This window comes from Bipolaris sorokiniana, assembly GCF_000338995.1.
Source record: "Bipolaris sorokiniana ND90Pr unplaced genomic scaffold COCSAscaffold_13, whole genome shotgun sequence".
Taxonomy (NCBI): Eukaryota; Fungi; Ascomycota; class Dothideomycetes; order Pleosporales; family Pleosporaceae; genus Bipolaris; species Bipolaris sorokiniana.
In genome coordinates, this window is record NW_006911907.1 from 207,433 (window position 1) to 234,002 (window position 26,570).

Genomic DNA, 26,570 nt, shown 5'->3' on the forward strand with positions numbered 1-26,570 from the left:
AACCGTTTTTTTTTGGTTTGGAGAGAGAAAGAGAGAGGGTTACGCTACATGGTTGCGTCCTCCCCCCCCCCCCCCCACCGAATCCAGAATCATCACCGCCCCCTCCTCCTCCCTAATCAAAGCTGAGATTTCGTACTACTACTTACTAGTGGCGTTGCGAATGGGAGGGGCGTTCCATACTATCTATCCCTCTTTTCGACATCACGAGCGAAAGCAAGTGTTAGTTCAGTAATGGATGGGATAGTATGGGTACGGATACGATGAGACCTCGGCACACACACGCTAAGAAAGGTACTTAAGATAGTTGGGCGTAAGTTAAGCCTAGACTCGCTCTCGTTTTCTGACAAGGTGACGGACCCACGTGGCTTGATGGGTCACCGGAAGGTACGTCTTGATTTGGTTTAGATTGGCAAGGGGAATTTGGGTAGGGCGTGCGAAGATTGGAAGGCAGCGTGGTTGGGGAAGAGAAAAAGCGGGTCGTCTACGAGTTGGTAGCTGTGACGTTACGGTGTAACTGTTCGTGAATGCTTGATCTGGTACATGGTTGATGGGCTGTAGCTCGGTGTAGAGGAGAAGAGAAAAAAATATAACTTTTTCTAAGAAATTTGGGAAGTTTGATTATTGAATGTTTCATTAGATCATGAAAAAAAATGCTCATACCCATATGATTTACCGCCTCCTAGTAATGTGATGATGGTGATGATGATGAACAACGCCGCAGGGAACTTATGTACCCGAAGAAAAGAAAATCCAAGCTCCCATATGCCTCTTCAGATATCTCATATCCAGCCCTTTGGGGGATTCTAGATGGTGAAATAGAACAACAAAACTCTCATGTGTATATACAACCACCATTTTCAAAGAATAGAAAAAAGGTGGAGATAAATGGAGGGAAAAGAACTATGCTTGTCCCTCGAGACAACAGGCAGATACTGCTGCTCCGAAGATGGCTGATTCAACAGCAATCTCCAGTGAGATTGACTTTGGTTCGGCACCAGATGCAGCAGTCAGATCATGAAGATGTGATTGGCAGAGCTCTCTGAACAGGGGGTACTTTTCAATGACTGAACCGTTGCAGCCAATGCTCATCCGGCCAGCGGATGCGGGCGTCAGGCCTTCGGACTCGGTTCGAAGCACCCACAATGCATGAATACCAGTTGCGAGAAAAGCTGCAGCGCGATGCGAAACAAGTTGCGCTACTCGGCGAACAAATTGAATGTCCTTTACGGTAGGTAGCTTACTGAGTGGATGTAGAGACTGGAAGATAGCGATAGCCTGACCAAGGTACTTTGAGTCGTCCATCTCCATGACTGCAATGGTTCCAGTGTCCAGACTGTAGGGTTCGGTCAAGTGGGCGGGCATTTCGCCACTGAACAGACCGGCTGTGCGTACAGCTTCGACAACAATCAACCTTACTATCTCACCCATGTAACGACCGCTGATCATGTGTTCAAAAGGCTGGAAGTCTGGTCGCACATGTGCATCGTTCAGTTGTTCATCCCATCTAGTCGTAGGGAAAACACCTTTTCCAAACATGCTGCATTCTGTGTTGACGAGCACGTGGGTGGCTTCATCCATCCATTGCTGTGGGTAACCCTTGTACTTGGTGCTCGCAAGTGACGATACAGGTAGATGCACAGATATGTTAAATCCAGTTCCAAGAATTACAGCAAAGCGTGTTGATGGGTCTTCGTAGGCACGCGATAGCAATGTCGCAGAAGAGTCATTGACAATGGAATCCATGTGCACAGGTAGGTTCTGGATAAATGTTAGCGGCTTTAGGCTTTCGATTTGGGGAAGTTCAAACTCACCCTCTTTCTACACGGCGCCATTATTAATTCGCTAAGATCCTGACCAAGAAGCCCTTCAGTCGCTCGGAAGCCCTTGCCCATGTCCAATAAGTTTGCACTGCGACTAGATGTTTGCCTGATAAAAGTCAGCCAAGTACATGAAGCAAAGGACGTAGGAGACGCACTCAACAGGAAACGACCATGCTAAACCCATGGGAAAAGTCTGTGTGCTGTTCGAGTCTTGCAATTGCTGATCTGCAAGTGCCAGCTGAATCTTATCGGCCATCCACTCAAAAAAGTCGTGTCCGCTTCGCTGGCGGACCTTCTCGTCTATCTTGTAGCTCTTCATAAAGATGATACGCATATTCTTGGCACCGGGCCTTTTACCATTCAATTCGACAAGCGCAACGCGGAATGTTGATCCACCGACATCGAGAGCCAGGTAAGTACCTTTCTCCAGTCCAGAAGGAAGTTTGTGATTGTAAGAAGGCAACATGCAAATGTCGCTCGACTGTAGTTTTGGGGCAAACTGCCTTTGCAGGGCTGCAGACATGTCCAACAATTTTTCGTTGTCTAAGGGTGCTTCAAGGAGGGTCTGGATTTCGCGCAACATGTCTTCCATGGTCCGGTCATAGGTCCGCAATGCATCTCGGGTGCGTTTTCGTGGCGACAATATTGGCAGCACAGAGTGCATGACTGATGGTAACATGGCGATTCTTTCAAGAGCCGCAAGGAGCCCTTGCCAAAAATCCAACATGAGCCGTTTGTATTTGCGTTGGCGAGGGTCGTTGTCTGTTGCTGTGTGGTAAGCGTCACCTGAGTTGTTGGGGTCCGGAATAACGCGGACGCGACGATTCTTGGAGCGGTGTAGCAACAGAGGGGGCATGGAGAAAAGGTAAGCTGTGTGGCCTGGCGAGACGGTAAGGACAGAGTCTCTGGATTAAGACTTTATTGAAAACGTTGAATCAAACACGTAGAGACCAAGGACGGTGGAAGGTCGGTCTGCGGATATGGAGATGCATAGAGATGCGACACGGGCCGGTAGCATTAGTAAACTGATGTTGCAGAAATCCACACGGACATGGTTTTACGGTTGGTCAGAACAACAAAGAGGGTTGTATCCACTAGCAGACGTAGCAAGGTATTGCTCCGATGACAGGCGTGTGAAATGCGCAGATGAGGCCCAGCACACAGGGGCAGGAGAGAGTGGCCGAAGGGAAACAGGAATAATCAGCCGTCTTGGACACGCCAGTTAGCGGCCGCAAAGTGATAGTCGATGGCGTGCCGCTGGTTCCAGGCACGCTCAGCGAGTAGGCAGAAGTATGGCGTAGCTGTCATGGCGAGCGTTTGGTGGGGTGTCGTAGAAAGTTTCCTAACAGCCATTGCTACCGTTACAGTCGCTGAGGCCCGCTAGTCCATATCGGGGCCGCGAATCTAGCCGCAAGCGTGGGTGATAGGACTATGGCGGATGACTTGGCCACACAATGATACAACCCGACTGCAGATTTCATGCGTCGGTGGCGATCATCGTACAGCCGTAGCGTAGCTTGCCCGCGGTTACGCGTATGCACCCAACGCCTGGGGCGAGGATGGAGAATGCTACGCCCGAGAATATGCATGTTGGAGGCACAGCACGTGTCCTGTGTCCTGGGTCCGCTAGCGCCAAGGATAGAATCGGTTTCTACTCGGTCGGGTCTAACGCTGGACATGCATTGCGACATGCTCCCGCCGACGTAGCCTCTATTCTGCTCTAGTATCTGACACTGCACGAACAGGCGCCGTTGCCAGATGGCGCTTACCAAAACGTAATGGGAGCCACTTACATGACTAGGACTCGACTATCTCCCCAACGGCTGACGGCACATAAGTACTAACCCCACTGGGGGACCTCGCTGTACCACCAGACTCCCTCGTGCTCCCGCAAAGACTGCCCAGTCCGAGGTCATTGCCCCCGGCAGACCGAGGAACGAGCACGTGCATGCTGACATTATTATTAGGCGACCTACGAGGGGCAATCTAGAAGCGGCTGTGGGCGGACGCATGCACATCTATCTGGTAACGATCAGACCAGGCTCATACTATAGTACTACGTATTGGTTACCGCATTTGGGCTAATGCTGCGCACCAACGTTGTCCATCTGTAAGAGCGCATACCTTGTGAGACCAAACAAACATGAGCACACGAGTGTGTTGGTAAATCTACCATGCCCCACTCCTTAGATTGTTCCTATCTTGCTATACTATCATATGTACATTTGGAAAAAAAGGTAATGTCACGCGAAATTCATAGACGCCCAAATATGACGCGTATGGAAAGTCGGCACTAGGACTGCAAAACGATATACCAGAGGAACCACTCAATGCAACTCCGCTTGAGGTATCATAAACAAATAAGTTCCAAACGCCAACCCCCGTCGTTACCCGTTAACCCCCAGTCATAAGCATGCTTTGTACAGCTAGATTAAACCTTTTCTGGCTCAATGTGTGCAGACTCGGTGTGTGCATGGGGCAAGACATCGGCGACTGTCTCGTCTGTGAACTCGATGTCCTTCTCAACCGCAGTAGTGTCCTCAACCTTCCAAAGGATCACGGGGAGGGCCACCAACAGACTACCGGCGAGGAGCCCCCAGTTTGAGGCGAACATGGTCATGTATGAGACCTTCAAATCATCCAAACGCCAGGTGATGGCACCTCCGGCAGACTGGATTCCCTTGTAGAAACCTGCAAAGTTGGCAAGCTTGCGGCTGTTGTTGGTCAAAGCTCCCATGAACCTGGATTAAATCAGTAAAATGTCGGAATAGGCAGAGTTTGTGAAGAGCGTACCAGTAAACACACGTCTGCCAAGCAGCATCAAAGAAGCCGTAGAACATGTAGAGAACAAAGGGACCAGCATAGCCTGCATCAGACCAATCCTTCTTCATGTTGTTCTCGTTTTCAGCCCAGGCGCGGTCGTAAGTCTTCTGGAACATGTATCCAAAGCCCCAGATGACCATGACGCTGATGAAGAGCGCGGCCCATGCGGCTTTGGCTCGGGTTGTTCGGCGGACGCCCTTGATGTCAAGCCCATAGCCAAAGACGTAAGCGCCGATGATCTGCATGATGTAGTAGACAACACCATTCAAAGCTCGTGTGCGAACGTTGAAGTAGGCAGCGTTAATTTGGGTGAAGTGATATGTGTAGAACCAGTTGGATGCCAAGAACATGGGGAAAAGAAGAATAATGTACGGGTCCGTGAAGAAGGTCTGCCATAGGCCGGTAATCTCCGACTTCCACGAGGGGTGCTTCATGACAATGACCTTGGATCCATCATCACGAATGACATCTCGTGCATCAACCAGGGACCATGCGAGAGCGGCACCCATGATGGTGAGCACCAGGAAACCGATATAGGTACCATCATTCACAGTTCCAGCAGTTTTGGTGTGGATGTTCTGGCCTAAGGGAATCTAGGAGGGTTAGTCCTTGGCGGACGGAGCAGGGCGGAAAGAGAGGAACGTACCAAACTACCAATTACAGCGCCCAAGTTGAAGATCATCCAGAACCACGAGATGTAGCGACCCTTGGAAGCCTCGGGTGGGTACGACATCATAATGGCACCCTGGGCGCACCACAGCAGACCAGCGCATACACCAAGCAGGGCGCCAGCAAAAGTGGTGAAACCCAGATTCTGGGTGTGGTTGTAGCAGAGATAGGAGCCCACGTAGATGGAGTAGCCAATGCCGCCAAAGGACAGGGAAGTGCGGATGCCAAGCTTATTGGTAAAGGTACCAGCGAAGAAGCCGATGACGGCAAAGGTCGAGTACAGGGCCGTGTTTGCGCGATTGTTTGCGGTGGGATCCAGCTGGCCGCCGCCGCCCATGCCGTTGAGAGCATTGAACATGCCGGGACACATGAAGCAGACGAAGGAGACAATGACGAGCTGAGTCGGGGGAGAAGCGAACCAGGGCAACTTGAAGCCGGCGATGGTGAAGCGACGGTATTTCCATGACTTTGGCAGGTCCAGGGCGGTGCTGTCAGTCAGCGAGTGGTCTGCCGAGTTGACATGGTGGGCCAAATTGTCCTTGTCGGTGGAGGTTGCCATGTTGGCGTGCACGAAGGGTTGATGGCGAGGCTGGGGTGCAGTGGGCGTGGTGTAGTGGGCAGGAGGGCACGCTGTCGCGAGTCGGAAGGAGCAGGTGGGCACGAAGCGATAAAGATGTCGAATCGTAACGCTCAGACCACTGCGACGGCTGAACAGGAGTCAGGACAATTACGTGAGGGTCGGGGTAGTGAAAGCGAGGGGCAGCTTCATTTTAAGCATTCGTCCGCTAGGGGCTGTTGATGGTGCCTCGACAGCCAAATGTGGATTTGGGTTAGACGAGGCGGCCATCAGCACGCGACCGCGATGCACTGCTGTGAGACGATGTGAAGGCAAATACAGAAGAGGGGCCAAGTGACGGCTGCCCAGGATGCCAGGATGCCAGGATGCCAGATGCTAGGACGTGCAGCTGGCCGGGGACTGGGTGACTGGGACGGCGACTGGACCAGCAACGTTACTTAGCAACGCATGCATGCAGGCTGGCAGGCTGGCAGGCTGGCAGGGAAGCCGGTAGACTGGCAGACAGATACAGACGAAGATAGAACAGACAGACGGCAGACGCGACTCGTATCCATGTCCTAGCGCATTGCCCAGTCGTCGTTCTCGGATCGGGCATATCGAGGGTCTTCGGTGGGCCTAAGCGGGGCGTTGGAGGCGAGGAGCCTTGCACTGCGCTGCTGGTTTATCGGGAGGTGTGGGCACAGGCGCATCCATCCACACACCCGCGCTACGCCCCATCGGGACCCGGCACATGGCGAGCAACGGCCGCACTACCTATCGGGCTACTACACGCCTGCCATCACTATGACTACCTGCTACTACCTGGCTGCAACGCTCTGGCAACCCCGCCACCCCGCACCCATCTTACCCAGCATACACACACACACGCATGCGAACATGTTTCCTACACGTGAGTGTATACTGCATGGGCCACATATCCTCCAGCAATGTAACACGACCATCTGCTGGCCCTCATCGGGATAGCATCTTCATCCTCGCTGCTCGCTACTCGCTACCCCAACGGCACGCGACCCAGGTGTCCACTGCTATCTTTCTGTATCTGCATCCACCGTCGCTATCATCACAATCATCATCATCATCATCAACGTCACGAGCGGCATCGGCCAGAGATAACGCATGCTCCCGTAACATTGCACACGGTTGCAACCGGTCTTTGTTCGGTCTCTCGATCTGCAACACCACGGCTGCCTTGCATCGCGACGTTGACTAGTAGCCGTCCGTCCTTTACCCACATGCCTGCATCAGGCAACTTGGGCCGCTCCCAACCCTTGACCATCAGTCGGAGCATCGTGAACAAATGTGCAATGATACTTTGACAAGGCTATGACGTGAAAGTTTGCACTGCTGTGATAGAAATCACGCCCAGTCCCCCATTGCACATCCCACCCGCAACCATCACAGGCAAACACACACCTGCCTACTCACATACCATACAAACTATACACATTATACATACAGATCAATCATGTAAGGCCTATTGCCCCTCGATGCAATACGAATGCATCCCGGCTTATACGACCTAGGCGCCTAATCATCAGAGACGACGCCCATGCCGCGTCCCAGTACATTGCAGACTACATTATTGGTCCGTCGCTCACGCCCCCAAATGCACCTTCCCCAGCCCACTCACCCATCAACACCAGAGCGTATCAATGCCTTCAACCCCACCCCCGACAGACCCTTTGTCCTGGGCCTGCCCACCGGCAGCAGCCCCATTCTCATCTACAGACACCTGGTCCAGCGTTACAAGGCAGGCCAGGTCTCGTTTCGCAATGTAATCACGTTCAACATGGTACGACCTCTACTCCCAATGTTGCACAGCAGCCTCCTCTCGAGCCAAGCCGTAGTAACAGTGACCCAATCAGGACGAGTATGTTGGCATTCCTCGCGACCATCCAGAAAGCTATCACAGCTTCATGTACAAGCACTTCTTCTCCCACGTCGATGTGAAACCAGACAACATCAACATCCTCAACGGAAATGCCACTGACCTCGAGGCCGAATGCCAAAGCTACGAAGACAAGATCAGCCGTGTCGGCGGCATCGAGCTGTTCCTTGGCGGCATTGGTCCCGATGGCCACATTGCCTTCAACGAACCAGGCTCCAGCCTCAAGTCTCGTACTCGTGTCAAGACACTTGCCTATGAGACTATTCTTGCAAATTCGAGGTTCTTTGGCAATGACTTGGACCAAGTGCCCAAGATGGCCTTGACGGTTGGCGTCCAAACTGTGCTTGACGTAAGTTGCACACATCACAATAGCCGCCTGTTCACCCTCTCACCAATATATACAGGCCCGCGAGGTTGTCATCATCATAACTGGTGCACACAAGGCTCCCGCCCTCCAGCGATGCATCGAGGGGGGTGTCAATCACATGTGGACTCTGTCCAGTCTACAGATGCACCCGCATCCCATGATTGTCGTCGACGAAGACGCCACCCTCGAACTTCAAGTAAAGACTGTCAAGGTACGTTGCATGGGTCATTGCATTCAAGTAATCATGCCGTCTGACATGCTTGTCATAGTACTTCAAGAGTATTGAAAGGGTCGGGAAGGAGCTAGGGATGCGCCAGAAGCTACCCAGAAAGCGCGACTCGCTACTTGACGAGGGTACCCTGCTAGCCCCCGAGGCCCAACAAAACGGTATCAGGTTGACTGTGCCGCAATTCGATCTCTCCCGTTCACCCAGTCCAGTGCTAGAACCCATGAGCGCTCGCTTGTCAGACCAAGAAGCGACCGGCGCGATACATCCCATGGATATGGATGAAATTGCAGATCAGCCCTCGGTCCGAATGGGTGCTCGCGTCATGGGTTAAACGTTGCGGCTCTCCTCACCCCATACTAGCAGCCAGGAAGATTGTCAGGAGAACGGGGCAGCTTGACATTAATCTTCCGAAGCCCGCAGACTGGTTCTCGGGACAGGGCTAAGTTTCCGCTTCTTTGTTAGCTCGGCACCAAATTGTCCAGGCGTCAATTCAAGGGCCCGTCCATCGTCTTACGAAACGCGCAATCCCCAGGGGTTGGCGAAGGACATCAACCTTAATGTGATATGATTTACGTACTTAGAGAATAAAATAAGAATGTTTCTGGCCAGAATTGGTACACTATCGCGTGCACTTGATGACCAATCTTGACAACCCAAAGAATCACGCCATGGCCAGTTTGGTGTTGCACAATTCTCGGGCAACACTCCTCACTTCTCTCATGTAATGTCGTTTCTAGAATTTTGGTGTTACCTACTTTCAAAGTCTCTCGTACACAATCTGAAAATGATTGCAAACCGAGTGATTGATGTCGAGTTTAAAGTTGTAAAGTTCAAAGGGAAGTAGTGGTGATGGTGGTGGTAGCACGCGTCATCTTGAGCGGGAAGGCGCGCCCCATCCTGGTTCAGATCCCCTCGCCCCAAAATAAGCCTGCCGCAACCCCCCACAAACATGTCAACGCGCTGGTAGCCATGTCTTTTGTGGTTGAGTAAGTCGATCAATTGGAGCACCACACAATCCCAACTGACGTTCAATTAGTCAGGTGCGCCGGATAGACAGCCAGCTCGATCGGCTGCAGCTGTCGTCGAGCACTAGGACCTTCTCCATTACCGCCGAGGAGGCCCACGACCCGGCAAAGACAAGCCGCATTGCTCATTTGCAGAACCTCATCAAGTCGCTCTCCACAACCGCTTCTTCCAAGCACAGTCTGGTCCCAGCGGCCAGAATATCCGAAACCTTGCACCGAGCAAATATCTCTACCACAATCGAGGATGCGAGCTATGAGCATGAATTGGAATGGCTCCTCGTTAGCAAGGCGACAACGCAGGCCTACGGACAGGTTCTGAACACCATATTAGAGCAGACGATTCCTCTCGAGAATGATCTCTGGTACTGGGACGACATTCTCTCTACCTACAGCTTTGCCGGACTGTACTCTATACAGACATCGCCAGTTCGGCTGTGGAAATGGTCACGGGAGATATACCACGATGTGCGCTCAAGAGGCCCTCAATTGGCTGATGGATGGAGCCAGTTTTATGGACTGGTCAAGGACACTGTGCAGGAGCGCAGCATTGCAAATATCCAGCGAAGAGTAGTAAGCCCGCTAGCACTTGTGAGAAACGAGGGCAGGAAAAAGCGTGCAGCTCTAAGGAAGATACGAATGGTCAATGCCAACGCACTCGGTGTGCTACTCGGCGAAGGTCTGGGTAACGAGAAGTACGGCAACCATCAAATCACATTGACATCTGCTGACATTCGCCAGCGTACATGACGATGGCACATATACGCCCACTCTGCTCGGCACTCAAGGCGGGCAAAGGTGGAAGAGTGTCATGTCTAAGAACATTGCCCTCATGGATGCTGTCATTCAGAGCGTGAATGCTGCAGAGCTTTCCGTTGATAAGTTCGACGACTCGGTTGCCAGCATCACTCAAGACGACCAGTTCTATTTGCTACATGAGCCTTCCGGCGAACGGGCTGCAACTACCCTGAGGCCAGCAGAAGTTGCTGAGCGTCTCCAGCACCTGCTCAAAACTGCCTTACCTACCTATACTGCCAACTTCAATGCAGTCGTCAAGGCCAATGGTCGACCTTCTCGTCTGATACGCTATTGGCTCCCTGCAACCCTACTACTAGTATCTTCAACCACGATCCTGCGCATCGTTGTAAATCGAAAGGAAGAGCTACTGACTTGGGTCCGTGAGCTGGGGCAGACAGTCATCGATTTTTGGTCGAATTGGGTAATCGAGCCAACCAAGAGAATCATCGGCACCATTCGCCATAACGAAGAAAGCGAGGTCTCCATCATGAGCAAACACAGCCTGGAATCGGATCGTGCCAGTCTCGAGCGCATGGTCGTAGATTTTGCTGTCAATAATTCTGAAGGCCCGGCACTAAACGAGTCTCAGATAGCTGATATCAAGGCAAAGGTGCGCGAGGGCGATCTGACAACGGTTCTCAAGTCCTACGAGAAAGACATCCAAAATCCTGTCAGGGGTGCCATAGTCGGCAATCTGGCCAGCGCTTTACTCATTCAGGTTCAAAAGACCAAGGTTGATGTCGAGGTCGCGATGAGTGGCATTGACAGCATTCTCAAGAGTCAGGAGCTACTTTTTGGCTTCATTGGTTTAACACCGGGTGTGCTGGTAAGCATTGGCGTCTATCGCTGGCTCCGGGGCGTCTTCAGCAGTCGCAAAGGAGTGCAGCAGTGGGCAAGGCAGGGCCGCATGATACTCATTCTGCGTAACATTGACCGCATTCTTATTGGAGCGGTTCCGACAGCAGACGGCGAAATATCGTACAAGGACCACGGTTTACTCCTCTGCGAAGTCCATCTCCTCCGACAAGCTGCAAGTGGCACCCTGCCTCGACGCATATTTCAGGACCTGTTGGTGGAGATAGACGAGATTGTGGACGTTAGAAGCGGGCTGCAGCGACAGCAGAAGGTAGTTGAACGCATAAGGTGGGCGTACTCAAAGTGGGTTGTTTGAACGAGGCGGTCTTCCGTAACGGGGATGACGCAGCATTGGTATACCCATGAATAGCGGAGTTGTCGACTACAATGCAAAACATGTACTGTATACCCCAAACGTGACAAGCCGCCATGTCTCAAGTGTCGAGTGACGGTGACGATGACGCCGGGTCAGGCCAGACCGGAGGCGCAGTTGCCACCAAGTCGCCTCTTGTCGCTTGTTGCAGGTGACAGTGACGAAGGTTGGGTGAGCCCGTGCGGACTATTGGCGCTAAACTCCAACGTTGGCACCGTGGGAAGGCTTCCCTCCAACGCCGTTTACTCGCCGCCTGCTGGTAACCAAACCCACCGCCAACCCTTCCCCAGTCTGCCTTGTGCCTGTATCAACACCCAAATACGAACTCGGGTACATTGCCAGCCTAGTCTCTCTTGCGACCGCCAGCCAAAGCCAGCTTCCCCGTCTCACTCCCCAAACAGCGGGTGCCAACGCCGCAACCCACTCTCGCGCACGATAACGCACACGGCTGCCCTCTACCAACATGGCTGGCTCCAGAAATTATGACTTTCTTGTAAGCTTCTCTTCTCTCTCCCCATGTTTGTTTGTCCTCGCGGCCCTAGTATCCCCCACACTCGCTGCTAGGCCCTGAACACCCCTCCACCGCCTGTATACAGGACCCACTCTCTAACACAAGTCCCTCTGTTCTTATAGATCAAACTCCTCCTTATAGGCGACTCGGGCGTAGGCAAGTCGTGCTGTCTGCTGCGCTTCAGCGAAGACTCGTTCACACCCTCGTTCATCACCACCATCGGCATCGACTTCAAGATCCGCACGATTGAGCTTGACGGCAAGCGCGTAAAGCTGCAGATATGGGATACGGCAGGCCAGGAGCGCTTCCGGACCATTACCACGGCCTACTATAGGGGTGCCATGGGTATTCTGTTAGTCTACGACGTTACCGACGAGAGGAGCTTCACCAGTACGTCTGTCCCATCACCTTTAAGAGCTCAATCGTATCTCCGAGAGGCTTTGGAGAGAAGCAACAAAAAGAAAATAGAAGACACCACTAACATTTATCACCAGACATTCGCACATGGTTCGCCAACGTTGAACAACACGCCACCGAGGGTGTCAACAAGATCCTCATTGGCAACAAGTGTGATTGGGAAGAGAAGCGCGCTGTCTCGACAGAACAAGGCCAGGCTCTCGCTGATGAGCTTGGAATTCCCTTCCTCGAGGTCTCTGCAAAGAGCAACATCAATGTTGACAAGGCCTTTTACAGTTTGGCTGGCGATATCAAGAAGCGGTTGATCGACACTGCGAGGACAGACCAGACTGCCACGCCAAAGGTGGACGTCAGCGGGCAGGACGGTGGTAATGCGGGCATGGGCGGCAAGTGCTGTTAAAGAGGGAGGTGGAAGAGAGGCCATGCATGTATCTGCGAGTTGGAATCGAAGAGATGGCTTTGGAGGAGAAGGGAGGATCAATGCGATGTTGAAGATGCGGTGGTGAGAAGCGGTGACTGGCTATGCAGACGGCTGGCACGTTAGCGCTTGTACTGAGGCTACGAAAGACGACTGCAGAAAGTTTGCATGATGATATAAGGCACCACCATGGTAGGCAACTCGCTTGAGCGATTCTTTTGGGTATCATCACTTTCCTTACCAGTTTTTTTTCCGGCGTTTCGAGAGAATGGGAGTACCTACCTTTTACATTACGTATTGTAATGCCAATCTTGTATATGCACATTTATTTCCATTAAAGCCGCTAACCACTAATACACAAATCGCATGCATGGTACAAAAAATAAAGCCTGCATACAGTTCGATTATATACTTCCACGACGCCCTTGTCAAGCGTCTTCAAGCATGCCCACACTCGTAAAGTATAATCCTAGCATTGTAAAAAAATCACTCTCTAGCCTAGAAGAAGGCACACCATCCAATGTACATGGCGGCCAGGTTCTGCGGATCCCTCGCCATGGCAATAAGCGCCTCCACATAGCCTTCCACGCTCAGCGGTACACTCTCGCCCTTCAAATACCCATTCACCTTTGTTCTCGTAATGTCCAAAACCTCCTGCGGCGTATCCGGCACCCCCGCAATCTTCTTCCTGCGCTTCCCACCTAGGAAATCGGCCGTAGGATCGTGCACAAACGTCTCCAATATCGTGATAAGTGTGTCTTCATGCTGACGAAGAAGCTTATACGTGAGCTCTGCCGCTTTGCGAAACGGCCCTTCGACGCCTTGTGGGCCCATGGCATCCACCATGTTGTGCGTCAGACGGAAGGGAACAAGTTCGGGCTTCTCAAACGTAAGGCCTTTGTCGAAGAGACAGTTGAAGTCTACATGGAAGGTGCCGCCGTCGCCTTGTTCCAGGAGCACGTTTTCGCCGTGACGATCACCTAGACCCAGGACGTGGCCTACGATGCTCATCACTGCGCAGGATCGAGTGTAGCGCAGGCGTGCAGCAAACCATGCTTCTGGCTCGGGAAAGGTTTCGACGAACCATTCGTGCAGCACAGGTTTAAACTTGCCAAGGATGCGTTCAGTGAAGATGGGAATCTTGGACGGCGATGATGAGGCTTCGTTGAGTAGCGTGCGGATCTCGTTGTAATCAATAGAGATGTTGCGCTGGCGGTAGAAACGCAGAATGATGTCACGCATTGGCTTGAGGCCCTCAACCCACTCGATTGTTCCGCACTCTTCATTTAGTGGAGTGACTGCGTATGTCTTGATGTACAGGCGTCGCTTGCTGGATTCAATGTCCTTTTGGAGAGCCCGATTGATCATCGCATTGAACTCCATCAGACGCTGATCTTTGCGTAAATCGTCTTTTGGTTTGCAGAGCAGTCCGTAAGAGCGTCCATCAGATCCACGGACGTTCAGCTTTCGTGGGCGCTGAAGTGATGACAAGACCAGCACGTTGTCATCGAACGACTGGATCGTGATGGGGTCTACAGGGAACGGGTTGTGACGACGAATAGCTTGGCTATCATTACCCACTGGTAAATTTGGAAGAAGATTGGTCTCAATTGGAACCACTAATTGAGTAGGAGCAAGCTTGTGGTTGAATCCAAGATCCCTTGCTAGGCTCACACGTGCAACTCGCGATTCAATTGGGGCATCGCAAGCCGCCAGCAACGCATCAGTAAGTCGCTGGCCTTGAATGATGAGATTCTTAAGATCAACAGACGTTCCCTTGCGCTTTGATGTATCCTTATTTTTATGTTAGCAAGTGTTTTTGCCTTCACTAGCTTGAGAACTTACGCGTAGTTTTTGCAGCACTGCAGAACCACGGATTCGCCGGTCGTCCTGCGTTGAATGAAGGACAGCCAACAAAGCCCATAGCGATTGCTGAGGGTATGATGAAGCAACCCGGATGATGATCATCTGGAGAGCATCCCAAACGTTCTTATTCGGATGGCTGATGCGTGTAATGATCTGCGGGAAGGCGGTGTACCATGCGAAAGCGGGCATTCGCTCTCCTGCATAGCGCTTCAGATACTTGTTGATATGGTCAAGATAGCCCAGCCGATGTTCATGAAATTCTTTATCCTTTACGGCGCGTGGAGTGTTATTCATGACTTCCATGCCCATGTCTAACCACAACGTGAGTATCTTGGGCAGAGTTTGATAGTAGTACTTTGTTCCGTAGACCGTTGATCGAACAAAATTTTCAATGACGAGTTTAGTCAAGCTCCCAGATAGATATTCTGGGCTTTGCTTCGTTACTGACTGCTGTTTCTCGGACTCCAATAACTTGAGGTACCATCTCCCTAGATAGTAGTGACCTTTGTCCCACCGGGGATAGGTTGTGACACCAGTCACGTACTCTTCTTTAAGAGAAACCGCTTGTGTCTGGCCAGCACGATCAAGCCATTTTGCGAGCAACAGTTGAGCATGGCACTTGACCTTATTCATCGGGTGTTCTTCTCCTCGGCCAGCAGTAGTCACCGAAACGTTGATAGGCACAGTCTCGTCATGCTGAAACACATTACTGTCGATTGCACCACGTAAGTTTTGAATAGCTTTGCGGTGATGGCCTTCTTTCCATAACAGCTTGGAGTACTCAATCTTTGACGCATTTTCTCCTAGTCGTTCGGCATGGAGTACGGAGTTGAATGCAGTTGTCATGAAGTCGCCCTTGCGAGCGAGTCTTCCTGTCGTGAGCCATGCAGATGCAATGTCGAGTTTGTTGAATTGAACCCTAATACCAGTCAGTATTCGTATTCAATACTGTTCAAGTGCTACACTTGCCGAGACAGTTTCATTGCGGCACGACGAATACCTAGCAGGTATTGCTTGTCTGAGGTATAGGCTCCGATAATATCCAGGCGTCGATCGAGATTCTCTAGAATCACTTCACGGTCTACTGTTACCGTACCTGTACCACTTACAGCCTCCAATTCGTACAGCGCATGAAGCTTGACCAAATGCTCATGTGATGCTTGGACAGAAGCCGTTGTCGATACTGTTAAGCTCTTTGCTACAAGTTCTCGGAGCTGTGCAATGAGACGTTGAAATTCGGCAACCTTGTCATGACGAAGTGCTAAGAGTGCTTGACCTATACCTACGTTGAAGTTCATGAAAGAATTGGAATCTGTGGAATGAGAATTGCTCAGGAGGCGCTCAAGTTGTTCCCATTTCCCAGCTGACCAAGCTGCCTCAGCGGCAAAAGGCAATGTCTTGGCTGAAAATGAGTTGTTGGCGTAGAAACTATCAACATAATTGAGAATCGCATCTGGTTTATGCATTAGCTAATTCTTTTGTGAAATTCGTATACACCCATACCGTATTGGCCAGATTCCTTCAGACATGTCAAGAGATTGATTTGGGTTTCGGCGTCGTTCGGCCTTTCAGCGAGTGCAATCTCATACCAGCTTTGAGCCGCAGTCCATCGACCGGCTTTACGGTCTTCGATTATTTGCTGTTCCGGATTGAGTACCTTGAGGTGAGCCGATATTCCCTCTATGCTGTCCGGTTCGTCAATGTGGGCATAGATCATCTGCAGGTGTTGCAAAAGTTCGTCCTTCTCTAAAAAGGACTGATTTGATTCCGCCTTTACGTCCCGTTGTTGGCGATAGTACTGCTCCCAGTGGAACAAAGCTCGAGCATATGAGCCGCATTCGACAGCTCTCTGGGATATGATCTCTGCAGGAATGAGTTGAAGTATACCTTCCACACGACTGACCTGCTTTATTGCATTCATCTCTTCGTTCTCGTGAACACCGCGGCCTGTCTTGCCAGCCATGGCCCTGGCATCCGATAAGGATTTCCGCTTTTCCTGTAACCACAATGAAAAGTAGTCAAGCGTCTGGAACACGTTCTGCCAAAATTCAATAATCGCCTCCGGGTTATAATTTCAGATCTTCTTACCTCGCTACATTGCTTTGTAGTAGATGCCTCATGCTGCTCCATTGTGGACAGATCAGCTTGCAATACCTGAAGAAGTTCTCGCCCAACGTTGGCCATGTTCTCTTCGTTATCCGACACGACAACATTCAGAGCCGCGAATGGAAGAATGAACGTTGCGATTGAGAGGTCGTAACCCCTAATTATTCGGGCTAAAACTGGGAAGACCATCTCGACATTGACGCCTTGCCCTTTTCGCAGCAAGTCGTAAACAAAAGTCTGAAGCCAGGTTGTGTGGCTAAGTCCTTGATGAAAGATGGGGTATTTCACGCCCTCGTACTGCAAAGCGGGATTCATATTAACGGAGTATTTTGAATCCAGGAAAGGTGTCAACACGGTTCTCACAGCTTCTGGAATATTGTTCCAACGTTGTGCCTCCGTACTACCTTGAGATGACCGAGGCTTTGCTCCGCGAAGAGCACTGAAACCACAGTGCTTTAGCATCTCCTGCATAACATAGGCAATCCATCCTTGTGCTTTTGCGTTCGTTGTAGACAGGAAAACCTTGACGAGGACCTGCTCAAGAAGCAATGCCACAAAGTCAATGTCTTCGTCTCTACGTGAGAAATTCGATAGCATCAATACGCGCTTTTTCTCTCGAACTGTCTCTACTCGATATGGATCAAGACCGCCGATAACTCCGAGACACTGTGCACATAGTATGGTGATATCAGAATGGTCTTCGGAAAATCGAACGCTAGCATCAAGGAGAGATCTGGTCAAGGCTGCCAACACGGGAAGTGGCTTTTGGCCGACTACGGACTGATGCAACTCTTCCTGGTTTTCATCCAAGAAGGGCACAAGCTCTCTGAGTGCTTGACGCACTACGACAGAATTTTGATCTTTGCACCGATTGCTGAAGGCATGAAAAACCTTGATCGTCTCTACCATGTCCTTAAATCTTACTAGCTCTCCTTCTATTTTAGACAACATCGGAATGGTTCCCAGGGAAGGGAGATACTCAATTCTTGCTCGGAGCTGTGCGTTGTGTTGTGCAATAATGTTTTCGATGGTTTTGTGAGCCTTGGCATGCGTCTCGTCCGAAAAAATATTCCAATGCTGTACGATCAACGCAAAAGTTTGGTCAATGACTAGCATTGTCTCGTCCGCATCGAGAGCTGATAGGAAAGATGACCAGACACTGAACGTATCATCGCAAAGATCGGGATTTGCCATAGCTGACTGAAGGCAAGCGCGGATCTGAGGTAAAGCTCCGTTCACACTGTAGCGAGCGAGATTGATGAGATCGCCAATGGCAGCTATGCACCTCCTCCGTTCTGGCATGCTATACGGCACAGCTTTTCCAGGAGAGTTTGGTGTTTCGATCACATTGGAGAAATATGCTATGATGCCGAGAATATGTGTTTCGCAAAAGGCATCAAGATTCTTTGATTTTGACGTAGACTTTCGTGGGCCTGATTTGGTATCCGGTGCAAGCGTTGCGAGTGTGGTAAACCCGTTGTAGAACGGCTTCTTTCTGGCTCCTTCTTGATCAGCCGCTAACAGGAGTATTTCAATAGCAATGCCCGTTATGTCCAGCGCGACCCAGGACTCCAGTCTGTTATTGCTGCCGTCACGAATAGCGGGTTCAACAGCAGCCAATGTTTCCATTGCAGTGCGTTCAACATCAGGCACAGGTTGCGACAGAAGCAAAGCTAAGATTTTGGCAAGATTGACTCTTGGATAAGTCAATACGTCGACAACGGAGGCCTTTCGTGCTTGAGCAATTTTCTCGATGATATCTCTCCTTTTACTCAACACAAGATGGGGCAGTGTGTCCGATTGGGTTTGCACAAGGAGTTGACGAACGCTTTGTTCAGTTAGATCTGCCAATTGCTGTGCCTTCTGGGGTTTGTTGACAATGTCCTTGATGACTGAAAACCCGATAACTTTCCAGTAGGGGCGCAACAACTGGGTTGTATCCATGGAAAGTCCTTTGGCAATGGACTCGAGCTCACGGTAAGCCATACCACACACTAATGCGTTCGGGTGGCCAAGGTATTCGACAAGATGATGCAATATGATTGGAAGCTCCAATTCGCCGCATGTTTGAGCAATTCGACCATAAGCCATGATTAGCGTCTCCTGATCGGACAGAAAATTTCTCTTTGCGAGTGCATCGAGAAACTCTATAGTAGACCTCCGATTCTTTTCGCGGATACTTCTCGAAATGTCGTTGCGAAGAAAAACCATAAGGGAGTTCGCAGCTGCAATTTTTAGCTCTCGCAGGGATCTACTCATACATGCAAGCAACCATTGTCCTAGCCCGCAATTCTCAAGAGCCAAATATTCAGCATCTGAGATATGGTTGTATACACGGCCAATAGCCACAGCCATGAGGATTTTTGATCGTGACGATGCTTGAAATTTGTCTTCCCTAGTGATTGCAAGCATGGCAACAATGATATCTTTCCAGTTTTCCGCACGATCCAGGAAGTTCCAATAAGAACTTTCACTCCGTTCTTGCTGGTTATTGGTATCACACAAGGTGCAATTAAGAGAATCCAATGAATGCGACGTGAACCGTGGCAATTCCAGAGATCGCGAACCAGCACAAGCAACTCTTGCCAATGCTGTGATGATTTCTTTCTGCGCACTCTCATTTTGCTGCTCGTCATCCGGTATGGAAAAGTATCTCGCCCTATACAGGTAAGCGTCGTGTAAGGAGTAAATTAGGTCAGCTTACTGAATAACATCCTGTGGATTAGACAAGAAGAGCATCGGGGAATCCTGCATGCTACCATTCAAACTCATCATAATTCGCTTAAGAGTGTCCTGGTTGATATCTTCTGAAGATTCTAGCAACTTCTTCCGTCGCTTGGCTGGTCTGTCTCCGTCACCCAGGTTCAAGGCTCGGAATGCCTTGACAGCGGACATTGATTCCTCGGAAAGTTGAGCATCAGAGAAACTGCCAAATTCATTCTCACAAAGCTCTTTTCTTAGGTCTGCAACTTGCATAGAGTGTATACCTGGCGAAGTCCAAAGACAAAGTGCCAGCTTGATTTCGTCAGTCAAAGAACGCACTACAGTGAGGGCTGCGTACCTGCAAGTCTTTGTGGAGCTTTACAAAACACTCTTCATCTTGGAACAGCCTGTTCACAGCATGCTCAATTTCGTTCTGAATAACATGTCTGGTTACATCTTGTCGTCGTCGCGGGAGCGAGTTGTCAATTGATTGATAGCCGAGAGTGCTGCGCAGGCGAGTGAATATGGATGCTTTTCGGATCTGAATAACTTCTGATGTCTGCGTAGCAGACAAGCTACGGAGGAGTTCTACAAGACTGCTGGTGAGCGTTTGAGCGATCTTCGACGAAGCCGGGGCCCGGTATCTAGGCGTGACTGAAGAGATGAATAATGATTCCAGCAACTGCATATATACGAGCATAATCTCATCATAGATTGCGCGCCTCTCCGAAGATATCGTCCAACGTCTGTAATGTCGCCACAAAGCCTGTACGCTGTCCAAGATCCAAGGTAAATGATGCTCCAGGGTAACCGAGGTTGAAAGTGCCTTGCTTTGCGGGTGTATAGTATCTACCAAGGCAAGTAAAAGGCAAAAGCCTATGTGAATAGCCCCGTGATGAGACGAGATAGCCCGCTGTAGATCCTGAGGTAATGCAACGAACTGCTGGCTTTCTGGCCAGAAGTTGTTGATAGCGCTTGATGGTGGTAGAACTAGACTGAGAGACGACGCTGGTGGTGAATCCGGGTTGTCCAAGGCCTCAATTTCCGAAAGGATACCTGGAAGTGGTTAAAAAAATATGTTGGGTTAATGGAAATCGCTTACATTGTATGCAAGATCTGTAGAGCTGCAGCACCGTTGCGGCTGGACGCCATAGTGTAGAAGTCTGAGTCAATGCATTGAGACAAAGATGCAAAAGCTGCTGGACATGCTTGTGTACAGGTTGCAGTGTCATGTGTGTCAACAAACCAAGCAGCTTCGGATACAGCCAGAGGATGAGCGGAGGACCAGGAATGCTCTCGTCATCACCTTGTTTGATGCTCACAAGCAGATGCGGTTTCTGCTGCAAGATAAACATAAGTGCCGCGATGCTGTCAATCCCCTGCTGTCTTTGTTGATCTTGAGCAAATGGGTCATCTTTGAAAAGGCCCTCAAGCCCTGCTTCGGCAATCACACATATGAGTGCAACCAGCTGGGGGTCAGGCTCATCCGTGTTTGGGTGCTGTAAGAACTCTTTGACCAACTCGCCAAACGTGACTTTGATAGCTTCATCGCGTTGCGCGTTGATATTTGAGGCATTGTGAACAATCTGGGCAGCAATAGTCGACGGCGGAGGGATGCCATTTGAGTGCCCACTTGTCAGAGGCGGCGGAGCCATACGTTGAGTCGAGCCCCCGCCTTTGCGGGCCATGATGGACGCCACTTTACCGATGTAGCATGACTTGAGAAAGTGGAGGGGAAGATCGAGGCTTTTTCAAGACCATCCGCACTCAGAATACTGCTAGAAAATTCGTGGACTCTCAGGCACTATCGTTGACGACTAAAGTGGCGTGTGATTGGATGCTGAAAGACTCGTGGTTGAACGTTGCTGCCAATGGTTGCCTGGGAGCGGCAATATTGTCTGGTCTACCGTTCTTGGTCTGGCCTGATCTTGTAGCTGTTGTCGCTTTACTGTCGTGAGCGATGGCGTACGGCGAAAGAGCAATGCATACCGAAGAGGGACGTGGGTGGGATTACGTGAGGCGCGTGTTGGGCAATTCACGTAGTCACGGGACGCCGCCAAGTCCTGTCTCGGGAAAGAGCGCTGCTCCGCAACTGCACTACATCATCCATCTTCAGACAGAACTTGCGGGCCCGCCTCCCGATCCGAGAACGCGACACATCACCTTGAACCCATATTTCCGAACTGCCTTTCTACCCGCCCGGGCCTAGCCTTGACAAATCTGAACCATGCCAGGCCCTTTCACATCCAAGTCTTTCAGCGCCACGCTGCCCAACTCGCTTGCAGCGCGATACCGCAAATCGCTTCAGAAGCACCCGTTCCTACTCTTTGGGCTGCCGTTCCTCACTACCATGGTGGCCGGGTCTTTCATGCTGACACCCGCCACGGCACTGCGATATGAACGATACGACCGCAAAAACCAGCAGATCACACAAGAGCAAGCAATGGGCCTCAGAGGGGAGCGGAGGAAGGTCAACATGCGCGATGAGTACTACGTACGTACAATGCTGATATAGGATTTCAATGGCTCGAGCTGACAGATTTGAAGCGATTGCAAGCGAAAGATCTTGAGGACTGGGAGCAGAGGCGTGTTAAACGACTACCCGGCGAACCGGACGGCACGCTCGTATAAGCCTCTTCCTCAAAACACATTGAAGTGCATACTCCCAGTCGGACTTGGAGGTGCAACATTGCTGCCTGCACAACATGCTACACTGCAGCTACGCTCACCTTGGTTTCTGGGATACACGATCATAATAGTAAAATATTGTGAAATCATTGCAAAAAGTTTGGCCCACTTTGAATTCTTTCAGTAATTCATTGTCGTAGAGGATGAGAGAGATAGGGCATCTGGTTGCAAGAATTATGTGTTGAAGCACACACTAAAGCGGTTGCGCTCCCGGATTATGAATAATGGTAAGCGATGAGAATAACTATGTGGCCAGCTGAAAAAAGGGTTGGCAGTTTGGGTTTGCGCAAGGACGAGAGACTACGCGTTTGAAGATCGGTTCTCCTTTATCGAAGTGAGATCAAATATGGACTGGTTGTTCGAATCTAGACGCTAAGCTGCTGAGCTATGAGTCCTTGTTCCGTTGTATGCATACAATACGCCCGAGGCTGGCGGATCGTGATGATGTAACAATGACCCTCGCCTCCTAAAAGATGAGACCGCAAACGGATACTCAGTGCCCGGACCGCTCACAGGGAAGGGAGTCACTAATAAATCTGCGATAGGTACATAGACTGATATGATTGTCAATGGTATTCCAGGTTATTCTATCTACTACCTCTTCAGCATGAACTCACGCGACAACTATAATTCGCGGTTCCGGATCCAACCATCGCAATATGTACAAGCTAGTGAAGGAACATTGTACATCGATATAGACCGATAGGATCTCCTTTCCATCCTATCAAAGATACAGAGATAAGGCTATGAGCATAGCATGCAGCAATATGACTAAAGGAAATGAGAACAGGTATATGCCGGATATGCGTGAAAACTCGTAAGCAGCCGAGTGGGAAAGCGCCATAAACACCACAACATAAGATGTACCCAGTGCTTGCATGGAAGGGAAAAGAAAACAAAGGAGTCGTAGTCCAAGATGTAGCTGTCGCTCCAGGGATAGATGAAATAATGAGAAATCTTATACCAAGCGCATGTTGCTTAACTAAACATCCACTGACAGTGGCAGGCGTCTGGTGGGTCGGCACGTCTCTGCATTTCAGAAGGGCTTTGGCGTTTGCCCTTGTCTGACGGGCCATTACTGGGCTGAGCAGCAAGGAACTCTTCGTAGCTCGGATCTGCCTCTTGCAACCATATTCTGATTGGACTATCGTTTGGGCCTGGTGCTGTCGTAATCTCTCCGTTATCTAGTAGAACCATCTGTTGGCAGTACGGTTGTGGCGAGTCGGCGAGGCGGCGCTCCTCAATTTTGACAGTACGCGGGTAAGGTGGCATACGCGACGGAGGATCATCGGAGGACGTATCTCGTCGACTGACACGAGCAGAAGCAGACGTGGTTGGCTTGGCAGTCTCTATAATATCCACTGAAACAGTGTCCGTTGTTGTTGCTGTAACGGTCAGAGCCTCGATGGAGACAGTTTCCAGGGTGGATGGAGTGGGGGTAGGCCACTCAGTAGGAAAAGACGTAAATGAGGCTGCCGTTGAGTTGTCCTGCACGTAGATATAACCCTCGATATATGTGTCATTCCAGTAACAATACCAGGGATAGTCACCAGGCTTCACTTCGAATCGCTGCCTATACTTTACTTCTTGTCGTGTCGTGAGTGCTGACCCAAGGTTGAGTTGCTCTGGTGGCAGGATGACCAGTTTGTCATACCGAGCAGAAAAATGGTAAGCTGGGCCATAAGCCTTGAAATCCAGGTCAAGCACGAGGCTAAGTGGCTTCTTGTCTAGCGTGGGGGTTTGGAGGCCATAAAGGATGGTTCCCTTTGGTACAGAAGGACCAGCGCCCATGGATGCTACCTGTATGGTATCACCATTGACGGTAGTTTCGTTGACCGTTATAACGAGGGGAGCAAAAGTCATCTTACACGACCATGCAGAATATTGGTTTGCCTGAGTTAGGCATCCTGGAGTGCTCTCTTGGGGCATGCCCATAGGAAGCGCGAAGGGCCCTGTAGGTATTGAAGCCATGCCAGAGGGGGCCGAGATAGGGACAGCGTCAAAAAGAGATCCGTTTTGACCAGTGACCTGCGGTTGGCTACTCGAAGTCAGCGTGTGGAGATTGTCAGATAGCTAATAACTTACGCTTCCTCATGCGGATGACGATTTTCCTCCTCGTTCTCGTCAGTGATTTGTTTCTTTGTAGCAAAGGTACCGATTGCAGCTCCAAGAGCAATGGCAAGGATTATGATAGCTATTAGGATTGCGAGGGCAAGGCCCATTGGAACTTTGCCCCATAACTTCCTCTTCCGCCAAGGGGTTTTCTCGTCAGCCAGCTCCGATTTTTCTGAAAACTGATTTTCATTCGCCAACAATGACGCAGACGAAGAATCTGAAGGTTCAGCTGGTATAGTGTGATTGCTTGGTGGGGTAGTGGAGATAGTGGGTGCCACACTGCCGGTTTGAGTTTCTGGTCTTTGAGGCGGCAGACGGGCGGGTGTGACGGAAGGCAAAAAGGGAGCGGCAGGAGCAGCAGCAGTTGAGAAGGAGGATGCAGAGAAGGATATTGAACCCAGTGGTGACACGGGGGACGGCGGAGAATTGAAAGGGTCCTCTGGATCGACTTGGGCGGGTGCAGGGACTACACGCGACGCGCTTGCCTCGGCAGCCAAGGATGCCTTGGTTGGACCTTCCTCTGGATACCTTGAGTACGGGGGAAGCTGTTCTGTGTGGCCGTCTGGTCCAATGATGTCCTGCTCCTCGCCATCGGGCCCAAGCACTCGATGGTAGCCATTGTTTAAACCCGGGAATCCAACAGGAATAGCCGATTGTACCGGGGGCGCAGGTGGCCGTGCGGGCTCTTCTGGTGGTTCCTCGTCGACAATTCCGCTCTGCGAGTACATGGCATACGGATGAGTGGGCCGTTGTAACGACATGGATCGATGTGGCTGTCGCTCTGTCGAGTTCGTCGCTACACTCAATGGCCGCGTCATGGATAGCTGCGGATACATGCCATAGGGGTGGCTGGGCCCGGTCTCAAAAGGGTTTTCTGAGTTGCTTGTTGTTGCGAAAGATGCCGTAGAGCTCACCGAGTCGCGATGTGTATGTCCCAGGGGTGACCGTTGGCTGGGTCCCCTGTTGAGCGGCGATCGGCCATCTTGCGTCATGGGGTCGTGTACTTTGGCAGTGCTGTTCCGCGTAGCCGTCCTCCGCAAATCTGTGCTGTTGGGTTTTGACGTAGATGTCTGTCGCTGCGGTGTAGCTATCCGGTCGTGATCCTGACGGTCGCTGTGCCACGTCTCGCTAGCGTTGGCTGGCCGAAAGCCATCCGAAACTGAGGGCATGAAGTCATCTTCGCTCGGATCGATTTCGTTATCATCATCGAAAATATCGGGTTCGCTCGAGCGCCGCGATGGCTCGTTATCGTCACTGTTGCGTCTATCCATGGCGCTGAACGGTCGTCCCTGAGAGCCACAAAGGCTCTGACCCCCCTGCCAAATCTCCCAAACAGCGATTCAACTTTCTCTCTGTGAAATTCTGGTGGTAATGGTGCGCTCGAATGCGATCAATCGTGTGCGGATAGCGAGTGTGGTGCGGTTTTTGGCGTGTATCGTGTCGTGATGTTGGGGCTGTGTGGAGAGAGGGCGCATCGGGCAGGTTTGGAACTTGGAAGTCTGAGACGCCACTAGTCCCAAACCGGCCGGTTAGCACGAACACCCAGTCCTGTGCCTGCATCACTCGACAAGGTCACGAAACTAAGAACACATGCCTTTGCCAGCCCCTCTTCCAAGTGCTGTTGCGATTGCCAATGTCTTGTTTTTGCTACACATTGACACAATTGCATATTTACGCCTGCTTGTTTGAAATCACTACGATTACTCTGTCCCGGGCCCAACAAGTACATGGGGGCATGCCATACGCGCACTGCTGCCTCAACAGACTCTTCGCTTGCAGGTTTCAGAGGTTACTGGCAGTACACAGCTTTGTCGAGTGAGTGCGATGGTTTTGTGCTGACACATATGTACAGTACATACACTATGGTGGCGACGGATGGACACATATATACATATATGCACGTACATGGGTGGCGAACAGTGGCGCTCTGGACGTGCGCTTCATGACTTTTGCATATTTAGCAGCCTTCCCCATGTGCAACACGCCATTGCAAAGCGATATGGGGTACTGTGGTGCAGTCTTTGCGTTGTTTCACGTCGGTCACTTTCTTGATCGACATTGCGGTCTTACCCGGCGCATTTTGCATCCGTGAAGTGCAGGCCGTTGCCACCCTGTCCCTGTTTTTAGTGTACTTACTAGTGGGCTCTCAAGTTCATCACTACTCATTGTCTATACTATCATTCAAACACAGATATATGTGCATCAAAGATAATAGCACGATAACTCGTGTACATACATGGGATGGTTTTCTCTGATAATGTTGTGACAGACTGGCGGATAGGGATCAGAAGGGATCTTGTATGGATGCTGCTTGGTGTTGGTGAT

At 50.8% G+C, this 26,570-nt stretch overlaps 8 protein-coding genes across 8 annotated transcripts; 4 read left to right on the plus strand and 4 right to left on the minus strand.

The window, feature by feature from the left end:
- Nucleotides 1-607: 607 nt before the first annotated feature.
- Nucleotides 608-3,121, minus strand: COCSADRAFT_123900 (uncharacterized protein). The gene is made up of 3 exons (XM_007705009.1): nt 1,976-3,121; nt 1,812-1,926; nt 608-1,758 (listed from the first exon to the last, which is right to left on the minus strand). The coding sequence occupies exons 1-3, from the start codon at nt 2,674-2,676 to the stop codon at nt 901-903; spliced, it is 1,674 nt and encodes a 557-aa protein (XP_007703199.1). The 5' UTR covers nt 2,677-3,121; the 3' UTR covers nt 608-900.
- An 841-nt stretch (nt 3,122-3,962) lies between these two features.
- COCSADRAFT_236113 (uncharacterized protein) lies at nt 3,963-6,067 on the minus strand. Its single transcript, XM_007705010.1, has 3 exons — nt 5,290-6,067; nt 4,614-5,236; nt 3,963-4,561 (listed from the first exon to the last, which is right to left on the minus strand). Exons 1-3 carry the CDS (start codon nt 5,869-5,871, stop codon nt 4,252-4,254), a joined length of 1,515 nt encoding a protein of 504 aa, XP_007703200.1. The 5' UTR covers nt 5,872-6,067; the 3' UTR covers nt 3,963-4,251.
- Nucleotides 6,068-6,878: 811 nt separating this feature from the next.
- On the plus strand, nt 6,879-8,983 carry COCSADRAFT_39527 (uncharacterized protein). The gene is made up of 6 exons (XM_007704863.1): nt 6,879-7,356; nt 7,413-7,474; nt 7,533-7,681; nt 7,755-8,126; nt 8,182-8,355; nt 8,414-8,983. Coding segments are annotated over exons 1-6 (1,050 nt in total). The 5' UTR covers nt 6,879-7,354; the 3' UTR covers nt 8,705-8,983.
- Nucleotides 8,984-9,260: 277 nt separating this feature from the next.
- COCSADRAFT_39528 (uncharacterized protein) lies at nt 9,261-11,462 on the plus strand. Its single transcript, XM_007704864.1, has 3 exons — nt 9,261-9,359; nt 9,410-10,090; nt 10,137-11,462. The coding sequence occupies exons 1-3, from the start codon at nt 9,343-9,345 to the stop codon at nt 11,362-11,364; spliced, it is 1,926 nt and encodes a 641-aa protein (XP_007703054.1). The 5' UTR covers nt 9,261-9,342; the 3' UTR covers nt 11,365-11,462.
- Nucleotides 11,463-11,884: 422 nt separating this feature from the next.
- COCSADRAFT_97517 (uncharacterized protein) lies at nt 11,885-12,749 on the plus strand (the record flags this gene model as incomplete). Its single annotated transcript, XM_007705011.1, has 3 exons — nt 11,885-11,914; nt 12,055-12,322; nt 12,427-12,749. The coding sequence occupies 3 exons, from the start codon at nt 11,885-11,887 to the stop codon at nt 12,747-12,749; spliced, it is 621 nt and encodes a 206-aa protein (XP_007703201.1).
- A 516-nt stretch (nt 12,750-13,265) lies between these two features.
- COCSADRAFT_148995 (uncharacterized protein) lies at nt 13,266-21,146 on the minus strand (the record flags this gene model as incomplete). The annotated part of the gene is made up of 8 exons (XM_007705012.1): nt 20,545-21,146; nt 19,801-20,498; nt 19,444-19,754; nt 16,722-19,398; nt 16,137-16,671; nt 15,597-16,086; nt 14,613-15,552; nt 13,266-14,561 (listed from the first exon to the last, which is right to left on the minus strand). The coding sequence occupies exons 1-8, from the start codon at nt 21,128-21,130 to the stop codon at nt 13,266-13,268; spliced, it is 7,533 nt and encodes a 2,510-aa protein (XP_007703202.1). The 5' UTR covers nt 21,131-21,146.
- Nucleotides 21,147-21,669: 523 nt separating this feature from the next.
- COCSADRAFT_174147 (uncharacterized protein) lies at nt 21,670-22,073 on the plus strand (the record flags this gene model as incomplete). Its single annotated transcript, XM_007705013.1, has 2 exons — nt 21,670-21,936; nt 21,990-22,073. 2 exons carry the CDS (start codon nt 21,670-21,672, stop codon nt 22,071-22,073), a joined length of 351 nt encoding a protein of 116 aa, XP_007703203.1.
- A 601-nt stretch (nt 22,074-22,674) lies between these two features.
- COCSADRAFT_123920 (uncharacterized protein) lies at nt 22,675-25,701 on the minus strand. The gene is made up of 2 exons (XM_007705014.1): nt 24,216-25,701; nt 22,675-24,168 (listed from the first exon to the last, which is right to left on the minus strand). Exons 1-2 carry the CDS (start codon nt 25,514-25,516, stop codon nt 23,109-23,111), a joined length of 2,361 nt encoding a protein of 786 aa, XP_007703204.1. The 5' UTR covers nt 25,517-25,701; the 3' UTR covers nt 22,675-23,108.
- Nucleotides 25,702-26,570: the final 869 nt, after the last annotated feature.